At 39.7% G+C, this 27385-nt stretch overlaps 1 protein-coding gene across 6 annotated transcripts in view; it reads left to right on the top strand.

The window, feature by feature from the left end:
- Positions 1 to 10520: 10520 nt before the first annotated feature.
- The window catches only part of EXOC6 (exocyst complex component 6), a 98536-nt gene continuing 81671 nt past the window's right edge, over positions 10521 to 27385 (top strand). The window contains exon 1 of one of the 6 annotated variants that reach the window (XM_041127106.1): positions 10521 to 10967. In XM_041127106.1, the coding sequence (XP_040983040.1) occupies positions 10846 to 10967 (122 nt within the window). In that variant the 5' untranslated portion in view covers positions 10521 to 10845. Of the gene's footprint in view, positions 10968 to 13105; positions 13238 to 27385 lie in introns of those variants that run through there. The other 5 variants (XM_030029987.2, XM_030029988.2, XM_041127107.1 and 2 more) reach the window with 5 other exon arrangements.

Below are 27385 nucleotides of genomic sequence, written 5' to 3' on the forward strand. Positions count from 1 at the left end.
TAGAAGTTATATCTGACATAAACTAGGATGGGTTACATTCATTCACATTTTCCAAACCAATGTAAAGATTAATTTGCTAATTGAATTTGTAGTCATTTATCACATAACCCGTTACAGTATGAATAGCTCTAACAGTTCAATCAATCATAACAAAAATGTCGATGCCATGTAAATCTTATCAGGATCGCTAAAATAATGGGACTTTTGTTTACAAGGTGTCGATTGGTTTTAGAAGCTTTGATAATGACTCCAGACAGTCAATAAATACAGAGACTTTTACATTGCCAGTAGGAGCCGAACTAAACTATCTAATCTTTTTAAAATGACAGACAACACAATGAACTCTGAACTTAATCCCCTCCAAACATTAAGGAGACAGTTTAGTGCTTAAAGTACTATTCAAACTCAAACCCTACATTTACAAAAAGAAAAAAAAAATCATTAAGCGTCTGATTTAAACACACAGGAAAATTCAGAGTTAAGGCTGGTTTTCCTTCCCATTGTGCCTGGGCAGTGGTCTGTGGTGGGCTCCAAGTCTGTCGGTAGCTTGTCTTGGGCAAGGAAAACACCTGTGTGCCTTTTGAAAGCAAGTTTGTAGTCAAAGCATTAAAAAAAAAAAAAAAAAAAAAAAAAAGCTGAAGCTTTAATTGCCCTTAATTACTTCGTGTCTCTATTGAGCAAATTTTCCCCTAAGGTTTTAAAGAAAACGTGGGGCACAATGTTACATGCTACATTTCAGAATTTACACTGCTGGGCTTATAACCTCTGAAAATGACACGTGGCCTTTAAGAAGAAAAGGGAACCGTAAATGTAAAGCTTACGTTAGACTGAGAGATGGGGGAGAAGCGTGGCAGGCAATGGCTAACATACAAGTTTCTTGTGGGACAGCATCTCCAGGCATAATTAGTCACTGAGAAGATTAATCACGGAAGGCACATGCCTCCTTTACTTGAAATCTATGAAGCAAGTCAAGACCTGTTTTATAAAGTGACACCCACCACAGTTAAACATTTCTCTAATGGCTGTTAATAGAGAGAAAAAAAAATATTTTATAACTACCTAAAACTATAAAATATAAATATATAAAAATATATGAGTTTATATATGTATTAAATCACCCTTTATTTCAGTTTGACAATTTTTTAAGCAAATAGGACTGTCTGACTGCAGGACTGTTTCTTCCACTAGTAATAAAGTAAGAGGAGAGAAAATAAAAATATCCTTAAGTTATCAATTCTTCTGAGTCAGGTAACTGTTTGCTTTTCAACTTCAGAATCTCTATGTGCAGTGCAAATCTGAATCCTCACAGTACTGGTGAAGGTTCAGTATTACCCTGTTTTCTGTGGATTGCATCTTGCATGTCTCTTTTATTGGTTTGTCTTATAAATGTATCTCTCTGGCTAATAAATGGAGGAATTAATCCATTCTCACCTTTTCAATGCATCCCTCTTGCTGCCTAATGTAAAGCCTGACATGATAAATGCTTTGGTTTTATTCTTAACATGACCCAGATATCTTTATTGTCTTTCCTGGGTAATTGGAGATAAGTTGTGTTAGATCACTGCATTTGTTATTAATTAATTCCACTGAACAGATAATATTTCCTGCGACCTTTTTGATGCCTCTCTATATCTCAGGTAGATTGCTGTATGTAAAGGGGAAAATACAATTTAAATCATCATTAGGACTTTAAATAATAGATTTTTAATTACCAAAATCTGTCTGCATTGTTGAATGCAATTTGTTGTTCTGCAATTTTGTGACTTTTTTTGCTTAAGGTATCCTCACTGTCTTGGTAAGTTACAGTATTTGTATGTGAATGGTTTCAAATATTTTACGTTATTAACTGATTCTCAAATCAGGAATCTCTGAGGTTCCCACTATCTGTGTTTTGCCATAATTATTTAAGCTTGTCTTTCCTGCAGAAACTGGGCAGACTATAGTTACTTGTTGGTTGAGTTGTCACTTGGATGAGCTACATTATCAAGACAGCCTAATCTTATAATGGATTGTTATTGAGAGATGTGATGTCCGTGTTCTCAGGATGAGATCAGCAGCAGAGGTGAGAGTGTGAGTATTTATTTGGCGTCAATGTCTGATATTTTAAACAATTTTCCAAAGTCTGTATTTACATGAACTGTACACAAGCTGTATCTTGATTTCAGGCCCCAGTTATGCTAATTAATTTTGCTGACGTATCACAGCACTTCAAGATGTTCTAATAAAAAATCTCAAAATGCTTTCTTTAGAATCTTTTTTTTTGTAAGTTTGACTGACAGGATTTTGATAATCAGTACTTTCTCTGGTGGTCATTTGTGGTAAAATTAGTGGAATTTCACGGCAATTTTCCTTTGCAATAGTACATTTCCATAGCTGCCTAATTAGTATTTCCTGGGTCAGAGAAGAGCTATATGTTTTAGAATGAAAAAAAGAAAGATGCTGAACCAGAACCCTGCCAGGTGCTGTGCTGAATTAAAATCCACAACTGCTAACTTATTTGGATTCTATTTTTAGCTTCTTAATTTCTTTGAAACCTTTATTAGTCATTCTAATAGATTGCTTCCTGAATCTGCCCCTTTTTAGTTACTATGCATTTAAGGACAAATAATGTAGAAATTCTTATAATAGGGAAGTCTGTGTTAAAGCACTACAAAACTCGTCGTGAATAACATCTAACTGGTATACAGTTAGAGCAGAACCTACAACAAGTGCCTACAAGATATACTGCAGCATCTTTTACTCTCCTGGGCTCCCTGGTACATGCTCTCTCTCCCATCCTCTTTTCTCTACCATGTGCTCCCAAATGCATTGTGTTTGGGCAGTCACATGACAGATCAAGTTATAACTAAGATTAGTTACAGGCATTTGTATTTTTTTGTCTATTTGTACCAGTGGTAGCAATAAAAGAGTTTAAGAAAGCTGAATGACCCCTGCTGACGTTGTGGGCAAAGCATCCTTGGCATGGGCCAGATAGCACAGGACTTGTGGGCTCATCACGTTCACCCGCTGTGGACTAGCTGTAATACAATATATATGTAACGCAACCCCACCAACCTCTCCACCCCCTGGCAGAGCAGCAGGGACCCGACAGCTTGGCTTGCTGTGCTGCTGTTGTAGCCGTCTCGCTCGTAGGGCCAAGCTGCCACCGTGCCATGGTGCATGCCCTGGGAGCATGCTGGTGGGCTTGGGGCTGGCTTGGTGACATCCATGTCCTGGGGTGTTGGATCTGTCCTGTTGTGTTGGGTCTGCCCATGGTGATTCAGTTTCAATTTTTGAAGCATCGAGCTCCCCTATAGTTTGTAACAGCCTCCCAGCATGGTGCTAGCCCCCAGTGTGACTCAGCTTTGGTGTCCATGGAGGTCCTGGTCTCCTGCATGGAAACCAAATACTGCTTTCTGGAGGAAATCCCAGCCGTGCCACAACCAGTGAGCTTCCTACCAAGAAGGCAGATAAAGGCACAGACTTTTTTTCCTCCAAAAAGAACGGCAGTTACCATATCTTTAATTCCCAACTCCATAGCATTTTCACAAGGAATACTTGCCAGTTTTCCAATTTTTAAATTGATCAGACCCTTTCCTTACTTTGCCAGACTGCATGTGTATTTATAGCCATGTAACACTAAACCAGATCTGCCTTTGTTTTTGTGATTTATGTTTTTTTTCTTAAACAGGAAAGCATTCATTATCAAATGTTGTGAGAACAATACAGTAACTGGAGGTTATTTTATATGAAAATATTGTTGATTGTTCCTCCCCTAGAAATCTCTCTTGGCAGCTCACTTCCTGCCAAATGAATCAGCAAAAGCTGCTCATGAAGGCTGTTAATATATAATACAATCACCCAGCACCGCACTTGCTCCTTATCTATGAAGTCCTTTTGTGATCAATGATTCACATCACCTTTTGATTATAGTCTCTGAGCACAAACAGTTTCTTAATACAAATTAATGGCCTTGGAATTTCTAAATAAACATTCCCTTTTGTTTAGCATCGTTTCCTATTTTCTTACCAAAACACAGTCTTATTGTAATTGTTCAGTTTTTCACTGGAAAAAGTGTTTGTGGACTGGAACGTTCTCAAAAACATGCGGTTCCTTTCAGAGCTATTAGTGTTGATTTACAAGGTCTAACCTGCTACGTTAATTGAATATAGCTAGGAAATATTACCAAAAAGTAGCTAGTACGGTGTGATACTGTAAGTAACAATTCCTGCATTCATTTACTGGAAAAAAGGTTTTCTCTTGAAGTATGGTACTATTTGGGTACTTTGGCAATGGTTGGGGTTTTTTTGATCTTTCAGAGTAATAAAACCCAGGTTATCTATGCAGGAGATATTGTCAAGATACTTCCTCTAAATTTTCTTATTGTTGTTAACACTGTTAAATAGTTAGGCATGGGCTTTTCAACAAAATTAATTCTGAAGATTTCCTCTGGCCAGGTCTGACTAGTAGGATAATTAAAATACCAACCATCATGCAGTGGTAAGCTAATGTTAATTAACCCCTCTTGCAAACTTCAGTGAAGCATGAGTGGAGAATGTAGCAGAAGCATAAGCCTGATCTGCAGAGAAGTGGTGCAAAAAGCTATCTGATAATATTCCTTTTTTAAAGGCAGAGTTATTTCACTTAAGTCAATTAGGTGGAGTTCTAACTAAACTGAAATAATAAACTGAGACACTGAAAATGCCCATGGAGACATTTAGTTTAATTAATTAATTGTTAGCTAAAGTGATCCAAGCTTATATTCAGACAAGGGATTTCTTTTTTCTCCAAAGCACTTAAAGAATATAGGCCATGATAAAAATGATCAAACTTCTGAGTGGGTTGTTCGTGGTGGTTTCAATTAAAGCGTTTTGGTTTGCAGTGAGGATAGGCTCAGAGCAGGCACAGTGTCAGTCACTGTGGTCCAGCTGACAGAGCAACTCGCCAAGCTGGGGTCACTTGGCCATTGCCAGTCAGATGTCCATCATACACTTGTCCTAACCTCAAAAGTAATTTTAATTTCTGACTCGCTCATACTCCAAACTAGAACAGGGGCTGATTTTCTAAGGAAAGTTCTCCTGGGTTACACAAGGAATTTAAACGCTGTGGCTAGCTAAGCTTGATGCTCTTAATGTGGGGAGAAAAAAAGCCCTTCAGTTCCAGAAAAGCAATGTCCTCCAGGGCAGCATCTGTAATACAGCTCCTCACTGCCTACAAGGAAGCAAAGCCCTCAGGTTCCTGGGGCACATCCTTGACTCAGGGTTTTAATTGATGCCTGTTCCTTAAAAGCACTAGTAAGCAGAGAGAAAATTTTTTTATGCATCAGTGTTTTGTTCTGGAGAACGATAAAGAAGCTACTTTATATTGTCCTGCATTATTAAGTGCTGTCTCCTTCAAATTTGAAATTCAAATGTTGTGTTAAAATATAGCAGATGTATTTATTTAGTCTGAACTGTTAATTACTTTTTGTATGTGCCCAGAGCTGGGGCTGAGCATTATTTCATGGTCTGTATGCTGCAATGAAAATGAAATAGTATTTGTTCCTCAATGAAACAAATATAAACACATATGATGAGAGTGATTCTCCTCTCATTCCTGCTGCTGTCAGACAGAAGTGCCTCTATTCAGCCAGTAGTCTTGATGGCCTTATTGACTTTTACAAAGATAACATCAGCACCAGCTGAGGATCTCTCCTGATATTTTTAGGCACTTGTAAGATGTCAATGAAATGTCAAAAGTAGTTAGTGATGTGCTGCCCTCCTAATGGGAGAGATGTGTGTTGTTTTGAGCAATTTACTATAAAAATAACAGGTGTAAATGTGCAACAGAATGTTATTTCCTCAGTATTTTCGTAAAGATTATGTGCGCTGTCCAATTCTTAAATCCAGTGTAATTAAAACAAAAAGCAATGTATTTACAGATTTTGACTATGATTCAGGAAGCATAATTCACTTAAATGCTCTGAAAAAACAAAGTAATTTCCCTGCTGGTATGTAATATACTGGCAGTATGAAGTGAACAGGGAAGTCAGCAACCTTAAAAGAATACATTTTATCAGATGCTTGCTAAAGAGGTGTTTTAGTAGTAATGCACTGTAGAGAGACAGTAGCAATTCAGTTCTAGAACAGTCAGATTTTTAGTCATGGTAGTGCTTTGAGTGCTAAAACAATTCCTAACACACTTCCTTTGGCTTATGGTGTGTATGTGTGTATGTAATACCTGACAATAAATGCTAGTTTTAAATAGAAGTAACAATTTTATATGCAATAACCTAAAGCACAGTTTGTCCTGCAAACCCTTATCATAATGAAGTGCATTTGGGACAATTAAAAAACATATTCATTTGCATCAAATGGCCGTGAATCATACACAGAGGCCTTCTACCTAATCTGGGAAAGGTTATTTTATAGTTTCTAAAAGTTAATATCAAATTTATTAATGCATCCAAGAAATATTTAATCTGAAAAAGCAGTAGATTATAAAGATCAAAAGTATAAGAAGTAACCACTATACTTTTTATTAAAATTATTTAAAAACTCCTGTTTCATAAAAAATTGCATGTTTTTTTCTCAAAAAATGAAAAGTTTCATGAATAATTTTTTTGTGTATAATGAATGAAGCGGCCTAGAAAGGTACCGGAAGACCCTTTCTATAAAGAAAAGATTGCCGTCTTCAGCGTGTTGCTGCCAGCCCAAGCTGATACTCTCTAAGTAGTCCATTCAGCCCAGCCTATGTTGTACCTAGGTTACTACTGCATAGGTTACACTGAATTATTTGTTGCTGCATAGCTACTCTTGCTATATTTGCTGGGGCAAAGGTGCCAGATTCCTGGCGGCATAGCCTTGAGCACTATATTAGCCTGAGCTTCCTATTCCAAACTTTCAACGGTATATTTGAGAAAAATCATTTTGTCCTGATCCAGTGGGCCAGGCTGAGCTAGATGTGGCTGTACTGTTGATGGTGAGGTACAGGCAAGTGCACGTTGGTGGTTAGAGGTATTTGGGGGGTAGAGAAAGAAGCAAGAAACAAGTTAGAGTTCCCTTCTTCCTCCTGGTAAATCTCTGATGGCAGTATTTGTCAAGAAGTTCAGGTGGTTATTCAGGTTACAGATTAAATAAAATTTCTTAAAGCACACCTGCATCAAGGCAAAAGACGGTAGTGGTAGTTCCAGCAGCTCCTTGTCTGCCTGTCCCTCCCAAGAACCATTTGACAGGGTTGTCGCCACCACGCTTCATCTGACAGGCAGGCAGACATGGGTCTGGCCACCAAAAAAGAAGCAGGCACAAGGGAAACAGGAGCAGCCGGAGCAGGTTCTAGGGAGAATGAGCTGGTTTACAAGGGTCCAGTTCAGGGATGAGCCCAGGAAAGGAGGCAGCACCAGAGCAGGAGGTGCCAGAGAAATGACTAATACCATTGTTGTCCTTGTGGAGGGATGTAAAGAGGAGATATCTGGGCAATGACCAATGAAGTCATTTGTTATGGATGGCATTGCCTGTGAAAATTATCTATAGTAATTCCATTTGAGGGTGGACATTTTCCCCCTTCCCTCTTTTCCATGAATCATCAAAATGGATTCCAATCCAACTGGGAAAGAAAATTAAACAAACCTCTGGTGACTTGATGCTGCTAATCTGCACTGGTAATTCAAAAGAAAAAGTAATCTACACTGGAATTACATACCCAGTAGGGGTGACTCTATACTACAGCACATGCTACTATTTTTGTAATTGTCATGTGGGTAAAAAGTATTTTTTAAAGCATTAACACAGGCAGGCTAGATTTAAACCAGCAGTTCTTGGCCCTCTGGTATCCCGTTGGGGTTGGGGAAGAGTAGGAATTAGGGGAGGAAAGGGAGAAAGCATGGGTGGAAGTGGTTTTGCTCGAAATAAGCCTCTGCATCTTGCTTCACAATCTTGTTGATATTTGCCTCAATTTCCCCTCTTATTCTATACAGAGTTGTGAACCATTTTTACACCTTCAGGAAGAAATAGGTGCTTTGGCATATTTTTTCAAAGAAAAATCTCAGGATTATTGAAAAGATGGCAGCAGCTGTCTTTACAGCTCACAGGCCCTGAGGTTTCTGCCTGTCCAGGCAATGAAATAGCTCCTTCACAGAAATAGCGAGAATTTAACAAGCACAGAAAATATCTTCCCTTTTTCTGTCAGGGACTTCTAGTAGATGAATACTTTCTCAGACTTCTTGGTCTGGTTAAATTTCAACTAGTACAAGTATGATGCCTCAGAAACGATAATTGCCACTCTCCTTTTCAGCATGGGGAGTACCATAAATTAAAAAAAAAAAAAAAAATTAAATACTTAGCACTGTCTTTGCTGTTAGTCTATTTAGCTGCAGCCTCTGAGCACGTTATGTATAGTTGTGAAGTAAAGATACACTATTCTGCCAGAAGTTGATGAATGTATCAGCTTGTGTCATGTCACAGTACTGAGTTTGTCCTTTTGTCTTTTTGAAAAAAGCTTTATTTCCTTGGACAAGGCAGTTCCCTAAAGCCTTTTCAAAGTGGCCCTGAACTCAGCTGGGAAAAGGAAAAGACCACGTATGACTGAAAGACATAGACTTTGGGCAAATCTAATCAGCACCGGGATTGTGGAAGAGGTGGGGAGTAGCAGAAAACAGAAACAGAGAGGGGGAGAGCAGGTTGGACAGGCAGCATGGCGAAGAAGCAGGATCACCTGCAGGAGAAAGGGCTTTTGGCAGTTATTAATGGACTCCTGCCCAGGGATCTGGGTCAGCTGCAGATCCACCACTATACGTTAGATCCTTCTCCACATGTCATGGTCTTACACATGGTCAGCGTGGGTGTAAACCACTGTGGAGAGCCAAGCAGCCCGGCCTGGTGTAATTTAGTCTAACTTTGTACAGAGAACCAAGATACCTCAACACCTACTTCCACAACCGAACAGACCGTAACACCTGTCTATTTCTTGGTCATTCACTTTTGTATTTGTTTGCTTCTTTTTACATTGTTTTGCTTTGTTATTAAACATATTTATTTCCAGGCAGCTGTGATACCTACAATAACATTTGCACAACAGATGAGAGTACTGCTTATTTTGGTTGACTTATGGCCAAAGCAAGCAACTGTGTGAGTTTTTTGGGAAAGAAGGAAGGAGAAATTGTACCCAAACCCTCTGCAAGTATTTAACTCACTTAAAATCACATAAAAACATTCACAAAAGCACTCTGTAAAAAGCATCATGCTCCCATTGCTGCATCCTATTTTTCTTGAAAGCCACAGTGTGTGATGGCTGGGTGTAGATGTCCAAGGCATCTCCGAATTACTGCCTGTGCTCTGCCACGGTGGCAGCAGATGTACTTTCTTCTATCACGTGAATAAGCTTAAGCTTCAGCTTATTCAGTGTAATCATTTTTGCAGTTTACTTTCACAGTGTCACCTCATAATTGATAAATTAATACTGAAACTGGTGTCTGTTAAGATTAGAACGAGTAGTTACAATATCCTTTCATCTGCATTTGTGTGACATCCAGTGGCTGGATGGGTCAATCACAGGCTCCCATTTCTTGTGAAAGGTGTAAAAATGGCTCACAACTCTGTTTGGAACACGAAAGCAGGAAATGTACTGGATATTAATGCTAACAGAGCAATTGCTTAATTTTGTTTTAAAAATAAACAGGTGATTAAAGAAGCTTATTCAAGGGAACACGTTACAGATTTGTATGTGTGTAACTCATTGTAGCCCTTGGAGCTCTTTCCCACTTCTACTGGTGTGAAGTCATCTCCTCAGTGTTCCTGCTGGGCATGGAGAAGTGAATAAACAATATATCACCCTGGTCAGAAATGAGTAACTTCTGTTTTCCTGCATTTAACTGTTGACTGCACCATGAGCGTCAAGACTCTCATCAATTTGGTCAGGAGCAGTACTGAGATAGGAGCCAAATTTTGATTAAAACTTTTGACATATTGAAAATTACCAAAGATAGTAAGATTGACTATGCCACATAATATTGAATTAGGCTTCTAAAAGTTGCTTAAACTCAAAAATCTAAAACTTCAGTCTCATGTCTGAAATAACTGCCTGAAATTAAAGTAATTGGTGACAGTTGTGCAAACTATTTTCTTTGCCATCATCATAATGACAATGACTTGACAGCAGCACCGCTCTCAACATTTGTAGTTTATCCATTTTCTTTTTCTTCCACGCAGGTAATGAATTAGTAACAGTTTTGTTTATTGCACACTCATATAAAACCCACAGTTATCCCAGAGCATTTTTTGCACTCTATTATTATAAGTAGCATCTACTAATGCTGAAAAGGAAAAAGATGAGAAAATAAAAGTTTCTCTGCTTTTCCAGTCTGCTTTACAAGGTCCATAAACCTGCTTCATAAATCCAGCTAATTTCTTGTGTGGGGGAGCTTTTTATACAGCAAAAGGAAAAACACAATATTTTTAATAAATTATTCTTTTTAATCTCATAAAACTTAACAGAGAAATTGAGCATTGATATCTAGTGTCTGAAATGACTTTAAAATTGTGTTTTCAAACGGACTACATTTCAGGCTTAATATTTATTACTGGTGAACTATTACAATGATGTAAAAATATGATTTTTGCCAGTAAATTTCCTGTTAAGATAAATAAATTGGATGCACACAGAAAAAAGACTGTGCAGGCCTGGGTACTGCATATGAAGCAAATGTTACCAGCAGAGACAGGAAAACAGCAGCTGTGCACCATTCTTGGACACAAAGTCCTCAGGAGTCACGAGGTTAGCGCAGGATCTGTTTTTTCATGTCTGGTTTTGCTGACTACAGAGTCACTTAGTCAACGACAATAATCAGAATAAAAGTCCTCTCCTAAAGTTAGACTAGTTTTATGCTCATCTATGGCAAGGAAAAGCAAGTCAAATCTGTCAGAATTATATCTAGAAGAAAACAAAGATCAGATATATGAAAATGCCCTTGCTGAGATCCAGTCCTTTCAGCTGCCTCTTGGAACCACCCTAAGGTATGCATCTTTTAGATAATATTATATTGTTCATGATGGATTTGTTCCATTCTATAGCTGTTCTTTCAGTCAGCCCAATATATTAGAAATTTTGTTTTCCTGACCCTGAAATCTACAGGAAAATTGAATTTAATTTCAAAGTGATTGGCCCTAAATGAAAAACTGCAAACCAAGGTCACCTACCCAGCTTGCTCTTTTCACCAGGACAAAGCTATCTGTCACTGAAGGCTAGCTGCAGATTCTCTGTGAAGAAAGAAATTACTGTTAAGCATGAAAACAAGGGGTCATTTGCTCTTTTGTGTAGCGGTGGTTTTAGTTTGATGTTAACAGCTACATTTTTAAAGGACTAATCATTTCTTATTCTTACATTTTTAATAAATGCAACTTTTAAAAATCATTAAAGACAACTAATTAATGTTTTACTGTTGATATTCCTAAATATCTGAAGATTTTAATATTTTTTTCATTTGCAGCTTATGGAAACTGTTTAATGGTAAGAGTGCAACTGAAAAAAATTTCCTCTGCATATTCATCCCTATAAAAAAGTAATACATAAAAGATTATGATGTTATGTGTCTAAGTATATTGTCGGTATCTGTAGAGGAGTTTTAAAAATAGCCTGCCTGGCACTGCAGGTGTCAGGTTGCAGTGACTATCAGACTGAAGAAAGAAATTTTAATTTACCCTGAAAAAATATATGTGTTGATCTATTACTTCAGTAATTTGGTGATGGAAAAAAAAAGCAATATGTGGGAAGATTGTTACTGCATTTGAGTCATTTCTTGAAGGACATACTACTGCAGCAGTAGCCTGTAGGATTTTTCCTGCTTTCTTTCTGCAGCATGCACTTTGTAGGCACTTGTCTACATTTGGAATAGTCCTTGTTGATTTAGTAGGTGTCATCAATTTAATTCATCTGAATCAACACCGATTCAATATGATAAAACCACAAGCATAGACAAGATGTACACAGTCTCTGGTGCCATTTATTAACTAGCGTCCAGGTGTAGTTGCAGTGGGGCAGGACAGATGATGAGTTTCATTACAATAACTGGAAGGGTGCCAAACATAATTGTAGCTGGCTGGTGTCTAGACTTTTGATGCATTCACAGTTGTAAACTGCTGTCAGTTCCTGACTGGAACAGCAGCCACACATCACCCTGAAGTTTTACACTTCAGGCCTATTTCTTTAAGTTGGCTTCGCACTTGTGTGCAGGTAACTTTGCCCAGAAAGCAGGTGTATCCTGTCTCCTGAGAATGCAAAACCAAAGGACTAGCTCATCTTTGGCCACAAACCACAAAGTGTGTAATTTAAATAGAAAATGGGCTATTCCTCCTTCACTGAAAAACGAAGCTTTTCTGTACACATGCTCGAGGGCACGAGGAAACGATACCCCAGGTTCTAATGAACCACAGCAAGCCAACGCACAAAAAGGCGCACTTTTTGGTTGTTCTATTTTCACCCCGACCCCCAAATTTCTATCACCTAAGGAGAGAAAGGAAACAAGTCGGTGACCTAACTTGAGCGCAGAAACTCCTGCAGAGCCTCCGCGTCGGGGGTCGGTGCCGCCGGCAGCCCGCTCCGCCGCCGCCTCCCTGCTGGGACTAGCACGGCCCGCTTGTACGTGAGCGAGAGCAGTTAAAAGCAAAGCAAAACTAATAAACAAATTAAAAAAAACCCCAAACCAAACACCCTAAGGAACAAACCAGAACTAGTTCAGAGGAAAAGGCCGGTTTTGACCCTATAAGCCTCCAAGCCGTCTCTGCAGCGCGGTGCAACGGGGCGCGGGAAGGGCAGCTGGTCCGTCTGTAGCGTAGCCGGGAGAGGGGTCGGACTTTGGGTGTCCCTCTTCTGTCACGGGGCAGAGCGGGTGGTGCTAGGCAGCGGGAGCTGCCCGCGGTCTCTACCGGACACTAGCGCCCGGAGATGCCCAGGGAACGGAGGGGCTCTGCCGGGCTCCCAGGGCGGCCCCGGCGGGACGGGACAAACCGGGCGGGCGCGGACCGGTGCCACCTGCTTCTCGTCGCCCTCCCCCTCCCCGCCCGGGCCGCCTGCCCCGCTCCGCGCCGGGCAGCCCTCCCCGGCGGCTCCCGCTGCCCCCCGCCCGGCTCCGCAGCCGCCTCCGCCCTCCGTCCCTCCCCGGCGCCTCCCGCAGCGGCGCGGCCGCCGGGTCCCTCCCATCCAAGATGGCGGAGAGTCTCCCAGAGCATGATCGGATCTTGCAGGAGATCGAGAGCACCGACACGGCCTGCGTGGGACCCACCCTGAGGTGAGGGGCGGCGGGGGCCGGGGCGCCGACGGCGGGCGAGGGTCCCGCGCCTCGCCCTGTCAGCCCGCCCGCCCGCCTGGAGAGCCGGGGCCCGGCCCGGCCCGGCCGCGCTTTCTGACAGCTCCTCCCCAGAGACACCGCGGGGCCGCCCGCAGCGCCTCCGGCGGGAGCGGCCGCTCTGGGCCCGGCGGGGAAGCGCAGCCCCCAGGGGCGACCCGCGGAGACCCGACCACCGCCTCCCGCCCCGGCCCGCCCGGGGGTGGCGGAGGGAGAAGGGGCCGGCGCGGTGCGGTGCGGGAAGGGAGCGGGGCCGGCGCGGCCGCGGGCGGCTCTCACCCCCGGGCCGGCGGCGCTGCCAGGGAAGGGGGGGGGCCGAGCGGAGGCTGCGGCTATGCCCCAGCCTGGCCTCCCTCTGTCATTGTCTGCCGGGAAAGCGGGCCGCTGCCCGGCTTCCGGCGGGGGTGGGCGCGGCGGGGCCTCGGGACGGGGCGCCGGGGCTGGGCCCGCCGGGGGCGGCCGGGCTGGGGGCGCCCGCCGTGACCCGGTCGCCCGGGCAGGGAGGGCTCCTGTCCCGCGCTTGGGCATGGGGCATCTCCCTGGGGTGTGCCGGTACCCCCGGGCCTGTGCTGAGAAGGGGACCGAAACCGTGTTGTGGTGGGTGTTCGCATCAGTAACTGCGGGGCTCCTCTGTGTGCAACCTTTCCTAACGCAGTCTGAAATCCCCTGCCCCGGTCACGTTCCTTCTGGAAATATGACAGTGTTCAGGGCATTTCTGAAATGCCATGGCTTCAGTGTTGTTTTTTTTTTCTTTTCCCTCCAATTCCACATACTGCCAAATGGCGTAGCCTGCATGCTGAAGAAGAGGTTTTGCTTAATCTTTCCTGTCAGAGAGGAACGTGTCAGTGCCCTTCAGTTTGAGCTGGGGAGAGAAGGGCAGGGCCTGGAGGGAGTCAGTCGGGGTATGGAGGAGGCGCAGGGGGAAAGGGGGTCTTCATCCTGGAGCTGTGCTGATGCTTCCCTGATTAGAGATGCCTGAAAGAAGTGAAAAAGCATGGAGACTAGTCAAACCGGGGGGAGAGAGAGAGAGAGAACTGTGAATTTGCATGTTATCTCTTTGGGAAGATGGAGAGAGCCTGTGAGCAGGGAACTGGAAAAGGCAGGTTGTGTGGCAGCGTTCTGCAGGGTGGTGAACACGATGCTACCGGCTTTCCCTGGAGGGGATGGTGCCTGCTGGAGAGCACGGGCAGGGCTGGGAAGGGGCAAATGCGGGGTACGCAGATGGGGAACCTGGTGCCGAGAACCGACGGGAGAAAAATATACGTTGCACGTGAAAGGTGTCATTTCGCATTTCACAGCAAATGATTTTGTGGTTGGCTTCGTATGTCTGCAGTGGGTCCTCCAGCACGGAGGGCTGTGTGGGAGGTGGCAGCCTGGGCATTTGTGTGAGGCTGGGGCTAATCAGTCCTCAAAGAGCCCAAACAGAGAGTGTGGTGCAGTGGCCCAGACATCACCCAGGGCCTGCTTGTGGAGTCAGCCTGGTCTTGGAGGCCAGCTCGGAGCAAACTGTGCTCTGAGCTCCCCTTACTGTTCCTTAAATACAGCCAGTATTGGGAATACAGTGTGGAAGTGTTGAAGCTGAGCATCACAAGAAGCATCGCCTCTGAGAGTTTGTGAGCTTAGGTTGAGAGAAAGTAGCCGAGATGCTTTCAGACTTGAGTTGTCCCTGGAGGCAGTTTAGCCATGTTTCAGCTAACAAGTCCACACAGGTTGGAGCTTATGTCTGGAAAAAACACACCAAAACAAAAAACTTAGCAACAAGATATTAAATATAATTGCAGTTTCACTATCATCTCCAGTATGGAGCTTATATCAGAGGAACCTATGTAAAGGACATACAGAGAATTAGGCTGCACAGTGGAAGAAAGCATGTTTGGGAACCACAAGTGTGGATGGTGGAGGGATGTAAAAGGGGGAAGGTACAATATGAATCTCTTACCCATATTAAACATTTAAAATGTTTAAAAAAGTTTTTATAAATATGGACATTTAGTTTCATAATTTCTTTGCATGCTTCTGTCCTTTCTTTTTCTATTTGTATCTCATCTATCTTATCTATCTTGTCTTGCTGACTTTTCAGAAGGGGAGTTTTGCATTGCTGACTTTCAGAATTTTTAGAAAAATGCATGTTGGTCTGATTTAACCTCTAGTGTTCATTTACAAATCAAAAAAATGAGGCTAAAGAATGGTTACACCTGGCTGAGTATTTTGAAAGAAGTTCAGCCAACATCACAGAAATATGCTGCTACAAGAACAGCAATGTTTAAAATCAAAACTGTAGCTATCTGTTCAGCTATGCCTGTTAAAATTTGTGAATTGCTGTGTGAAACTGAGAAGTCTAAAATCCCACATCTAATTTCAAGATCTATTTCAATGAAAAAAAGTGTGAACATAAAATGGAGCATTATTTTCTGCACAAGATCTAGGTTTTACTTGCTAAATAATATAAATCAAAGAACTGAGTAATTCTATGTGCAGTTGCGTAAGGCTATAACATAGAGTGATCCATTGATTTCAAGTAATAGAAGCTATTGATGCCAGTTGTCTCATGTAATGACTGAAATTACATTAATTTCATTATGTGAAATGGAATATTTTTGTAATCTATGGTCTTTAATGCTACGAGAATATTTACAGCATCGTGACATGAAATAAAGTACCAACATACCTACTTAAATAGCAGAACAAAAGAACGGACTTGAGGTGAGCTGTTTGGATAAGCAGCATGAGGTAATACTAAATGCTGAAGATCACAGGATAGGCAAGATCTGACTTATCCTTAATTGTTCATATCAGGAGCTTAATATCTTCCTAATGCATCCATGCTTCACAAAAGAAGTGTAATTTTTTTGTGGGCCGTATGTAGATTCCATGGAAACACGTTTCTCCTCTTGTTTTTCTTCAGTGTTTTCTTTGCTAGTTAGGTATAGCTGTCTCTGCTAGGGTGCTGTTTCCTACCCTGCTAGAAGAGTGGCAGCAATTGTGCTTATGATATAAAAAAATAATAACATATATTGATATATAATGTTTTTGTATGTAATTTACAGATAAGGAACAAAATACAGACTGATCCTGCAGGTGATTTTCTAGTGCTGAGATCCACCCATGTATAGGAATGTGAAATGCAGGTCCTTTATAGGAGGAATCAATGTACAGCTAGTACAACTGGGATTATTTACTATTTAGGAGAGTAAGTTAGCTCCTAAAGATTGCTCTGCATCTGAAGAAATATAAAATGAAAACATTGTATTTGATTAAATTATTTGTATTGTATTTGACTAAATTAATTTTCTTTTTAAATTTTAAGTGAATGAATTTATTGATTTAAAATTGCTGGTATTTAACTTGCATCTTTAAATTTAGTGACACACACTGAGTCATTATAAAGGAGACTTAAATCAACTGTGTAACATGCCTTTCATTAAATAGGCAGACTGTGTATATAGCAGGCCAGGGTTAATTTTTTTTTCAGCAGACTGTGAAACTTTTATCAACATTTTTCTAACTTTAATGGCTAACTAAATGAGATTAATGACAACACCTGTTAAAGGCTCGTCACTCTCACCTTTTTATATAACATGTTAATGTCTTACAATTCATGTCATATACATACTGTTGGGCTTTGCAAAACCAGGGAGAGTTGTCAGTGCATTTCCAATCTTTATAGAGGAAAAGGAAAAAGACAAAAAGAAAGGCAATTCCCATATCCCTCTCCAAAAAAAAAAAAAGATAAATATATTAAAAAGTTAATAATAAAAAACTTTAAGGCCCTCACTGAACTCCATAGAAATACATATTAACAGAATTTCAAGAGTCAATTTTTAAGAGTGTCTCCACACTTCTTGGATACTCTGTTGGACATGCCAGGGTAATTAATAAGATAAATTCTATTCAGAAGAAAATAATTGACCTTATCTGCTGGTTGGTTAGTTTTATGTTGGTTGAAATAGGTCAAAGTGGAGCTCAATAGAGTAGAAGATGTTGTTCTGGCAGTGGCCTGATATACTATACCTACGACTTTCTTTGAGCTTGTAGTAATGTGTAATAATTCAAAGCCCTTTTTTGAAAGTAAGTTAATTAGCTCTTAAACTGTAGCTTGGCAGTGTATTGTGTAAGCATATGGTAGACTTTTTCTGAACACTTCATCTCATGAGCTTTGCATCACTGAGTTTGCAGTGTTCTGTGATCCCTGTGTATAGCCTGTCAGAGGAGTACCTCCATGCCCACAATCAGTTGATTGAACAACTAATACAAAAGTAAAATAAAATTTAAAAATTATGGAGGAATCGATGACAGAAATTTTGTAGCTAAGGTGAAGTTGATAAGGAGGTACTATGTCTACTGATGTATCTGTAAGTGGGATGTACGCTGTGGCTTTGACCTACAATTGCAGCTCAGAAAGTACTGCTCGAAAGTCAGTGTAAAAATGCTTTTAAGCAACTTCTCTGTTCCTCTGCTCCTGAAATCTGTCATCACCAAGCTGTTGCCTCGTAGATGTTAGAGCACCTTCTAGGTTGTTGTAAGTTGTGCTGGCCATGAAACTTCTTTGCAGAGTTATTAGAGGGACTCCTATGAAGACATCTCACTGGCATGTTGTCTCTGGCTACAGTAGTCACACTGACAAGAGCTGCTAGGTTAATGCGTTTCTGTCTGATGCTGCAATATGCTGTGGTGACCTCCCACTGACCTAGGACTACACTGCACTGGTAAAGGCAGCACTGAGGCACCCAGCTGTAAAGCAAAATCACCTCTGCATGGTGCTGCTTTTTTCTCATTTAGGTTGAACAGAGTTTAGAGGTAGGATGTAGATTTGTTGTGAGCCTCATAAGTGATTATGGGTGAAGTGTTAGAAGTAATTGATAACTGTTCATTCTGAACTTCTGCCCTTGTTGCAGAAAAGCTCAAGGTAAAAGGCATACTTCAGTAAGGCATCATTAGAGGAATAAATTGAGGAAGCAAAGGTAGCAATAGTGGTCCAAGCAAGACTGTTTTGTCCTCTTCTGATCAAGGTTTCTAAGACAATTCAGAGGTAGAAATATGGAGTGAGAGTCAAATTCTGCTGCTTTTACTGAGTTGTGGTATGCTTTGCAACTGCAGGTGCTTTGCCCAGACTGGGGGCTGTAATTTCTATTTTGGAGATATTCCTGTATCCATTGAGGGGGCTGTCCAAAGCCAAGTGAACAAAGCACCTACAGTATCCTTTGGAGTATGACAGGATACTCTGAAGCCTCAATGTAACTTGTTTTACCGAAGGTATATACTATTATTACTAGCAGGCGTGATTTAGTTATGTGATTCTGTATCTTTAGCGGAATAGTTAGTAAGCAGTAGCATAGGCAGTATGAATGACTTCTCTAGGTGTGGGAAGATAGTACAGCATTAACACAGTTGCAGGCTGGGAGACATGTTTTCTGAGCGCTTGCCTATGGGCTGTTGGGATTTGTGATGTGGTTATCCAATGACAAAATGTGGTTGCCCTCATTTTTGCCCTGTGGTCTTACTTGTCAGGTATGATTGTCTAAAGGCATTTTTCTCCCTTTTCATTATTTTGGGTTTGGATTATGAGCCAGCAGTTTGCATTTTTGTCTATAGCTTAGTCTTGTTTTAAATATAGAGCAAATGTAAGAGGACTCTGAGATCATCAAACCAATGCTTTGAATCAGAATTGAAATGGTTTGATCATGTATTTCAATTTCAAATAGTATGATAATGTTATACAATATTGTAAGCTATTTTTGTAGTTTGAAAATCAGTAGTCTGTATCTTTGTTAATGGTCTGTCTTCAAGCCCTGCTTAGTTTTCAAGTTAATGTGTTTCCTTCCTGGTTCCCTTTCAAACTGAAGTTAGAAAGTAGCCCAAAGAAAGGAACTAGAAATTCCTTGTGTTAGCTGTGCTCTTTTTGGATCAGGTCACAGAGTGTACTTTGATGTATATTTGTATATCAGTTTATCTTTATTATAATAGCTAACTCCTGTTTTGCAACTGGGTTGCTATAGAGTAAGGAGAATGGCCTGCTCACTGAGAACAGTGTATCCTGAAAAGCTGGTGGCTGGCTGGTAGTGTTGGTTGCAGGTTTTTTTAATTGGTGCAGGATTTGATGATATTCTGAGTGTTTAAGTTGAAAGGCAGCAGTCAGATAAAGCAATGATCTATGTGAGCAGGTCTTATCACCACGTATATTGCTATAAAGGAGCAATATTTTTTTATTGCTAGTCCATTACATAGAGTCAAACAGCATAAGAAGAGTGTGTGCTGCAGACTGATTAAGCTGGCATTTATATATTCAGTGGCAAAACTGCAATTCTGTTTTTTCTGTAGGCTAGCCTGATATTTCAGGCAGATTTGCCATTGGTGACAAAAAGTGTTTTAGAAGGCAGCGCAGATTTGCTTCCGTTACTGCAAGTTTCAACATAGTACTTCTCTACTTCTTATAAAGCCTGAAACTGTTTGTGGGTAATCATATCTGCACTGCATTTTTCTGTTGTGTGAAGAATCTTTAGGTTCAATGCTGATTAAGTTTGTCATGAAATATGTGTCTGCAAATCAGGTTATCTTGATCTTTTTAAGTGTTCATGCATCAGCTTCTGACTCAGTTCTTGCAGTGTTTTCCAAATGGGCAACTGCCAAGTGAAGCTTTAACCTAACTAGTAACCTATGTGAATAATACTTCTGAAATAGCTCTCTCCAATTTCACAAGCATTACCAAAGAGCTTGAAATTGTTCCCGTGTTTAGGAAACATGTTTCAAAATACATTAAAGCTTTTAAAGTAGAGGGATCATCTGCGGAGAGATCCAGAATAGTGTACTTGATAGGTGCAGTTTGTATCATTATGTCTCATCTAAATTTACCTTCTCATCATATGAATGGTTTATTCACTGTAACATCAGTTAAATTCAGGAAAGCCAATTATTATTCATGCCGTTTCTTCATTGACTTATTCCTCAAGCTGATTTTATTTAGTGTCTGTTGACCCAGATTTTGGACCTGCCATATGCATAGAAAATGCATAATTTTACATCCTTCACAAATACCAGTCACATGGATACTTACTTTCTTGCAGATTTTTGGGGAAGCCAACAGCATACACTGTACTCTAGCTTTCTGTGTGTGTTGCTGAACCATTGATCTGAGACTTTGCAGTTTCCTCAATACAGGTGTCTACCTGAGGAGCCTTAGCATAATTCCATTAAATATAAACCTGTTTTTGACCTGTAAGTGCTGGAGTGTTTGCACATACAGGGCTGAAATTGCAGCAACTGCAGTTAAGCAAGTTTTGTCATGTTGCATTTTATAGATTATACTACTAAAATGACCTCATAAAAAATCTATGAGGATTGATATTTCTTAAATAATGCTTCTAAGATAATGCCAGGAATGGATTCGCAAATAGGAAACTATTTCTATGGGTTGTAGTAAAGTATTAGGTACTAACTCCTTCAAAAACATCAACCTAGCTTTGCGTCAGCATCAAGTAATCACATTAGATTTTATCTTACTGAAGGGCTTGCTATGGCTAGTTAAAAAAAAATCTAGCTGTTGCCAGTCTTCCTGGCTATTACCTGGTGACAGTTGAAATGCCCAGACCTAATCCCTGTCACCACAGACCTTGGTATAACAATGACATCATGTTCAGTTTGATGTTCAGCTTAAAGTATGCTCAACAACGCATCTCTTCCTCATCTTGTCCATGTCTACTAAGGAATAATTTGTATGACAAACTGTGTCCCATACAGGAAGGAGTTAACGATCTCTCCTGGGGCCTGGCTGAAGCCCTTCCTGTACCTCAACCTTTGCCAGTAATACCAAACTAGTAGGGAACTTAATCACTGATGGAGGTATTAAGAAGGAAAGAAGCAGGTTTTAGAGTGCATCAGCCTTGATGGAAAGACTTGGGATTTGACAGAGAGGACTTAAAAGATGTCTTTGAACACTTCTGCACTAGGGACCTGCAGAGAGGGCTGGGCCTTTTTTTTTTTTTTTTTTTTTTTTTTGGCTATAGCATGAGAAAGGTGTTCAGCTCTAATACTGAGTGGGATTTTCACTATGTCTCAGAGAAAGTAATTTGCTTGCAAAACTGCAGTGAGTGCAACTTGCAATTCTCCCATGAATCAGAGTAATACAAAATTAATAATGCATATACTGTAGTATGTGTACCTAGGGGAATACATTTGAGCCATTTCAACTTCAAAAAGAAGTGTTTAAACTTTCAAGTATCGCATACTTCAATTTTAATACACTCTCCTTTCTACTACAGGCATTAGGTGTTTCTCTTGGTAGCAGCTCTCACTGGGACTTTCACAGTTTGCACACTTACGCGTAGAGTGACTTTGAAGGATCTCTAACCCCTTGATTTCAGTGAGGCAACATTTTCTTCTGAGTTCTGGTTTTAGTTAATTTCAATGTAAAAGTAACATAGATGATATTGTTTTATACTGTATGTATGTTCTGTTTGGTTTTATAAACTTAGGAAACGGTAATGAGGTAGCCAATGCATGCTACCTCCTCTTGAAATGTGGAGTTTCTGGGGCATGCTGGAGTGTCACTTTTCCCTAAGGCATGAACAGATTTTCTGCTGCTTAGTCTATTTATCGAGCAGGTAGAGGACTGGAGTAAGGTAACAAAGAGTGGTAGAAGTCAGTTGCTTCAACACAGTTAGTTGCTTCCCGACAGAGAGAAACACTGTCAGTTAGTTTTAGTTGGGCTTTTGAATTAAAACCAGACTTTTTTTAAAGTCATTTTTCATTTTCTGCAGTGATCCTGGGTGACGTGCATATGCAAAGGATATACAGTACAGGCTGTTGATTTGCATGAGAGATATACATGATGATTTTCTATGTATAGGCTCTGTGAGCTCATAGAGTTAACAAAAATTAATAATATAAAATTATTAGAAAATATATGTTTTGGTTATATATTTGCAGAAGAATGTGACACATCAAAGAATTACCTGGTTTGTATTGAATACAATACATTGTTAATCCAATTGGTTTTGAAACTTTTTAATTATTGGATATTTTATTTAATCTGGAACTTCTTGATTTCTAAAATAATATATTTACATCTGTGTAGTGTTGGTATTCAAAGCCTACTGAAATAAGTAACTTAGACATTTGTGACATTAAATGTTCTGTTCTATTTCGTATGTCTCCTGTAGTCTCTACTGGAATGATGGGTACGTATTTATCTTGAAGATTATGTCTAAAGTGTCCCAGATAAAGAAGAAAGATTAACTATAGGTTGTAATAGATGGGTAATTATTTGTGGGAAATGTGTAATAGCAATCTGATCAAATCTTTAAAAAAAACTTAGAAGCTCACAATTTCATTTATAGATTAATCCATTGCTCCTAAAATGGAACAATTTATGTTACAGTCTGTGGAAATATTAAGGGAAGATAAGAATATTGCTATATGAACTCCAGTTTCTTATTTTATTTTCTATAAAATCACATACGTTCCAACTATGTCCACTGTATCTCTTTAGGTATATGAAACAGATGGCCAGACTTGGCATTTTGTTACATGGCGATAGCTAGCACCAAAGTGAGTGAAGCTGGCATTTTTATTGCTGTCTTTTTAATCTACTTTTACAACCCAAAATTAGGAAAAAATTAGCAGCACAGCACTTGTTTTTCAGTTTCTTGCTTCATACATCAGTAAGTCACACAAAGGCTTAGCAGGAAGAGGCATCTCCTTGGTCAGCAGTGTAAAAACAGGAAGGAGGAAGTCTATTGCAAATCTGGGTTTACTGATTATCAGTTCATGTTTCGCTGCAGAGGATGTCCATTAACAGCCATCAGCGTGATCCATTGCTTATCCAGCATGAACAATGACTGTTGTAGTGCTGCTACTACAGAATATGGACCCTGCTTATAGGAAGTAATGTTAACTAACAAACTGTACTCAGCCCTTTCCTGCTCATAGAAGCAGGATACTATTAGTGAGAACAATTCACAGAAATTGCACATCCAGGAAAACCAGGCAAGCAAAGCATAACAGCTAAACTAAGATTAATAAAATCTTTTCTCTGATTAGGCCATAGCTTGAGTTCTATGTCGTTCTAGCATGTAATGCAATCTTTTAAATAGAGTGGTGAGATGTAATTATGAATAAGTATGGCAGAACTGGACCCTAGGTAGCACCTGGCATAGAAAAGCTGCTTAGGTTTTAAGAAATGTGCTTATTACCATAACTGCACTTGAATTACAGGAAACACCTGGACATTATTTTATAAAGCTTTTTAGGGTGTATGCAGCAACCTATATGAAATTACTCCATGGAAAAATCCCTACAAAGTTTGCAGTTTGTGTAAACAGAAAATATCTTTGTTTATTGTAAGACAAAGGAAGTTTCTGCAGTGTTTCCTGTGAAATTGCAGCTTAAATTGATTGTGTGATACAGTATCATGGTTAGGGATGCCATGGTTATAGTCACAATGACAGGTCTGTTTAAAGGCAGAATCTTAATTTGCATGGTCAGTGTTTTGTGCTTGCAACAATCCCACTGAATTCATCATGCAAATTTGAATTGTAAATATTTTATTTTATAACTTTATTTAATCTCTCACTCTTTTTTTTTTTTTTTTTTTTTTTAAATCAAATAAGAAATGGAGGGAGAGGACAAACATCTACTGGGCCACTACTTGCAACGTGTGTATGGGAGCTAGTTGAGAGCATCTCTAGCCTTAGTACAAAATTGACTTTGGTAGCAAGGTACGAATTCTAAACCCATGGTTTTCCACAAGCACAGTTTCTTCATTTGGCAGTTGGTTTATTTGTGTGTGTGTCTTTTGTTTTGTTTTAAGTATTACTTTGAAAAACAGAAAAAAAATTTATGTCTGAGTTTCTATTTTTTGTGACTTGGTTTAACTGATCAAAGCGATCAGTTAAAAGTTTATTTTTTCTCACAATGCTAAATCTAAAGTTCTACTTGCATCCCTTGCAGTTCAGAATTTGCATGGTCAGGCTTACGTTCCATGTCAAACTTGTACAACTGTGCAGATATGTGCAATTCCTGTCATCGTCACAGCATTCATGGAGATGTAACTGATTGGCACTTACTAAGTGGTTATCAGTACCCTCAAAAGAATGTGTGTATACAGTTTTTAATTGCTTCATATGTCTTGTGTAATCAGGAAATGAAAGACTTTGTGGCAGTGTAGGCAGGGGTGGGGAACCTGCAATTTGCCCTAGAAATGGGACAGAACAGGATGGGTTGGGGGTGTATGAAAATGGTGGAAGGTGGCAAGTCATTAGTGAGGAGCTACTTTGTCCAGTAAAAAGATCGGTATTTTTTTCTCTATTTTCTGACACTTTTTTTTTCCTATTTTTTAGATAGATGATCTGTTTTAAGAGCCTTTGCTGCTGTTAGAACCTATTATTATAAATGATTACTAAGAAGAGAATTGTTCACTCTAAAAATTTACGGTAATGCTCCATAAGCTCAGAGATGTTTCAGGTGATTATGGGTTGCAGTTAAAAATCAAATCACTGCCCATTTAAAAAAGCAAAACACACACACAAAAAACCAAACCCCCAAACCTTCAAGAAATAACAGATTTTTTTGAAACCCCAAAAGGATTTATTAAATTTTTTTTTCTTTATCTAATAGACCATTCCAGTAGTGATTTTTCAATTGACAGAGTTATTTATCACCAACCAGGAATTCATATTGTCTTCTGCATCATTATTTTCATATGAAAGTATGGAGCTTTTATTTTTAATAAAATAAACTCTTCAAGTTCATTTTTGCCTGAAGCCTGCGTACCTGAGCCAGTTCTGCTTACCATTGAAAAGTTACAGCTATTGCCATAGATATAAGGGACAAAATTATTTCAGTTCTCATTCTGATTACTCTTGCAATTCACTTTTCCATGCTAAACTCCCACCAAGTAGATTACAGTGGAAGTTGTGTTCAGGTTTCTGATTATTCTCATTTTCTAGTGGGAAGATGATGTAGATGTGAAGGGATAAGGAGGGAAAAAGCAAATTTGGGGTATTCTCAAAAAATATTTTCAGGCTTCTCTGCTTTTATATTTACTAGTCTATATGCACGTCCTTGCCTATCTTTCCAGTAGTCCAGTCAATGTATTAAATTAATTTCTGGGCTTATGATTTTTTTTGGCCTGTAACTTTTTATTTCCCTCCTCCTTAGTGAAATGCTGATCCTCTTTCAATCCCATTTGCACTCAGGCATTTAATGACATGTATCCTGGTTACATGTACAGAAAATACTTAAATGATAGCAGAAATGTATTTTTGAAGCTGTACTGTCACCATTTGTGAAGAGATCTACGATAGTGGCTTGCAGTGATAATGCATATGTATGGAGTTGTCATTACAGAATGGATCAGATTATTTGAGGATAGTTGATTTTTTAAAATCATTAATTTGTAAAGGGTGAGGTGGAATTCACAGCAGGTTAGGTTTTATGATTCTTGGCTGAATTTTAGCTCTCTGGAGATTAGCCTTTTTGCTTGCTCAGCGGCTGGTATTTTTGTGGATAGAATAGTGCCCTCTGGTGCTTCAATAGATTTTTGCATGTAAACAAAAAAATTGTCAATTAAGACCTTTTCAGTTTTGAAAATAAAAATTTTAGGGAGGTTTTTTTATGTTATAAAGTAACCTTGTTTGATTTTCTTCAATTGGAAAATGGTTGCATATCTGAAAGTTCTCCTTAATTTTTTACTGAGAACTGAATTCAAATCTACTTATGCTTGTCTTTCTCCCTTCAGCCCAGCTGGTAAGAAAAGATCAAGGTAAAAATATCCTTATTGCCATAAAATTGAGCCATTGACTGAGACATCTTTCTCCTTTAGGTTAAGCTGTCTCTGACTATTGCTAGTTATTTTTTTTTCCTCTTTCAAGTACTTTCTGCAGTATCTTGTATTTACCTGGACTGGCATTAATGACTTGTATTGTCCACTTGTTGGGATAAGTCCGAAGAAAAAGTCTCTATATACAGAGTTCTAGGAATATAGACAAATAACCTGCTATACATTACCAGAAAAATCCTTCAGCTCTGCTTGTGCTCTTCATGGATGCACTGCTTGCCCCATCAGTTAGGAATGAAAATAGTACATGCCCTGTCACTGATTCACGGTACTGGTGTCTAACTAGTCACTCAAGTGAATGTTCTCTCATTCCAGATTGAAAATTAAGATGGTATGTTGCGTATTTTTTTGTGTGTGCCAAAATCAAGTACAAACTTCTGTCTCCAACATCAGTGATTTTCTCCCCCCCCCCTTTTTTTTTCAGTTTGAAGACTCATACTGAGAAAAAGCTTGCTCTTCAGAGTTTCATGGTGTGAATCAGCCACTAGCAGTCTGTAGGTTTCTATAGCTGTATAGATCAGAGGTTGAAAGCAATTGTAATATAAACTGATCAGGTCTTTCAGTTTGGCTCAGTTCAGGTTTGTGCTATATTTCAGATCACCAGCATCCACTTCAGGGGTCCATAAAGCTGAAGAGGATCCTTGGGATTCTTCATTCAGAGGTGTATAAATGTAAACAAAAATTGAAAGAACTATATAGTACACACGTAAAATTTCTCTTGATAGCCTAGGCATGTTTGCCCCTTTTTATGACACTTCCCACTGACGTATGTGAAGCAACTTAAAGTGAGAGAGATTTCTGGAGTAGACGTAAGTGCATGTAATAGTCATCTCCTGAAGAAATGCGTCTGGAAGGGTTACCATTTCCTCACTGTCTTCCCAACAGAGCTCTGTGTGTGTGTGCATTGTAAATTCTGTTAAGTTTGTCTTGTAATTTAAAAGAATTAGCTGTAGGATGCTTTCAGTATTCCATGTCTCTCTCCAAGATGTTGCAATATGGTGATTTGTCTGCCTGGTAGTTTAACTCTGAAAAGTGCAGAATTGCTATCATAATTGCTTGCAGTGCCATAATCTGTTGAAATGTACACCTTCAGATAATAATTCAAAGGTAGAAATTACTTTATTTAGGTAAGTGTAGGTAATTTTTGAAATGTATGTATGGAAAATAAGCTTCAGTATCAGAACTAAACCATACTGTACTATGTGTGATGTTCCATAATGGGTAAATTAGGTGTGCATTGCTGCAGTTGTGTTTGCAGT

Source organism: Aquila chrysaetos, chromosome 11 (genome assembly GCF_900496995.4).
Source record: "Aquila chrysaetos chrysaetos chromosome 11, bAquChr1.4, whole genome shotgun sequence".
Lineage (NCBI taxonomy): Eukaryota > Metazoa > Chordata > Aves > Accipitriformes > Accipitridae > Aquila > Aquila chrysaetos.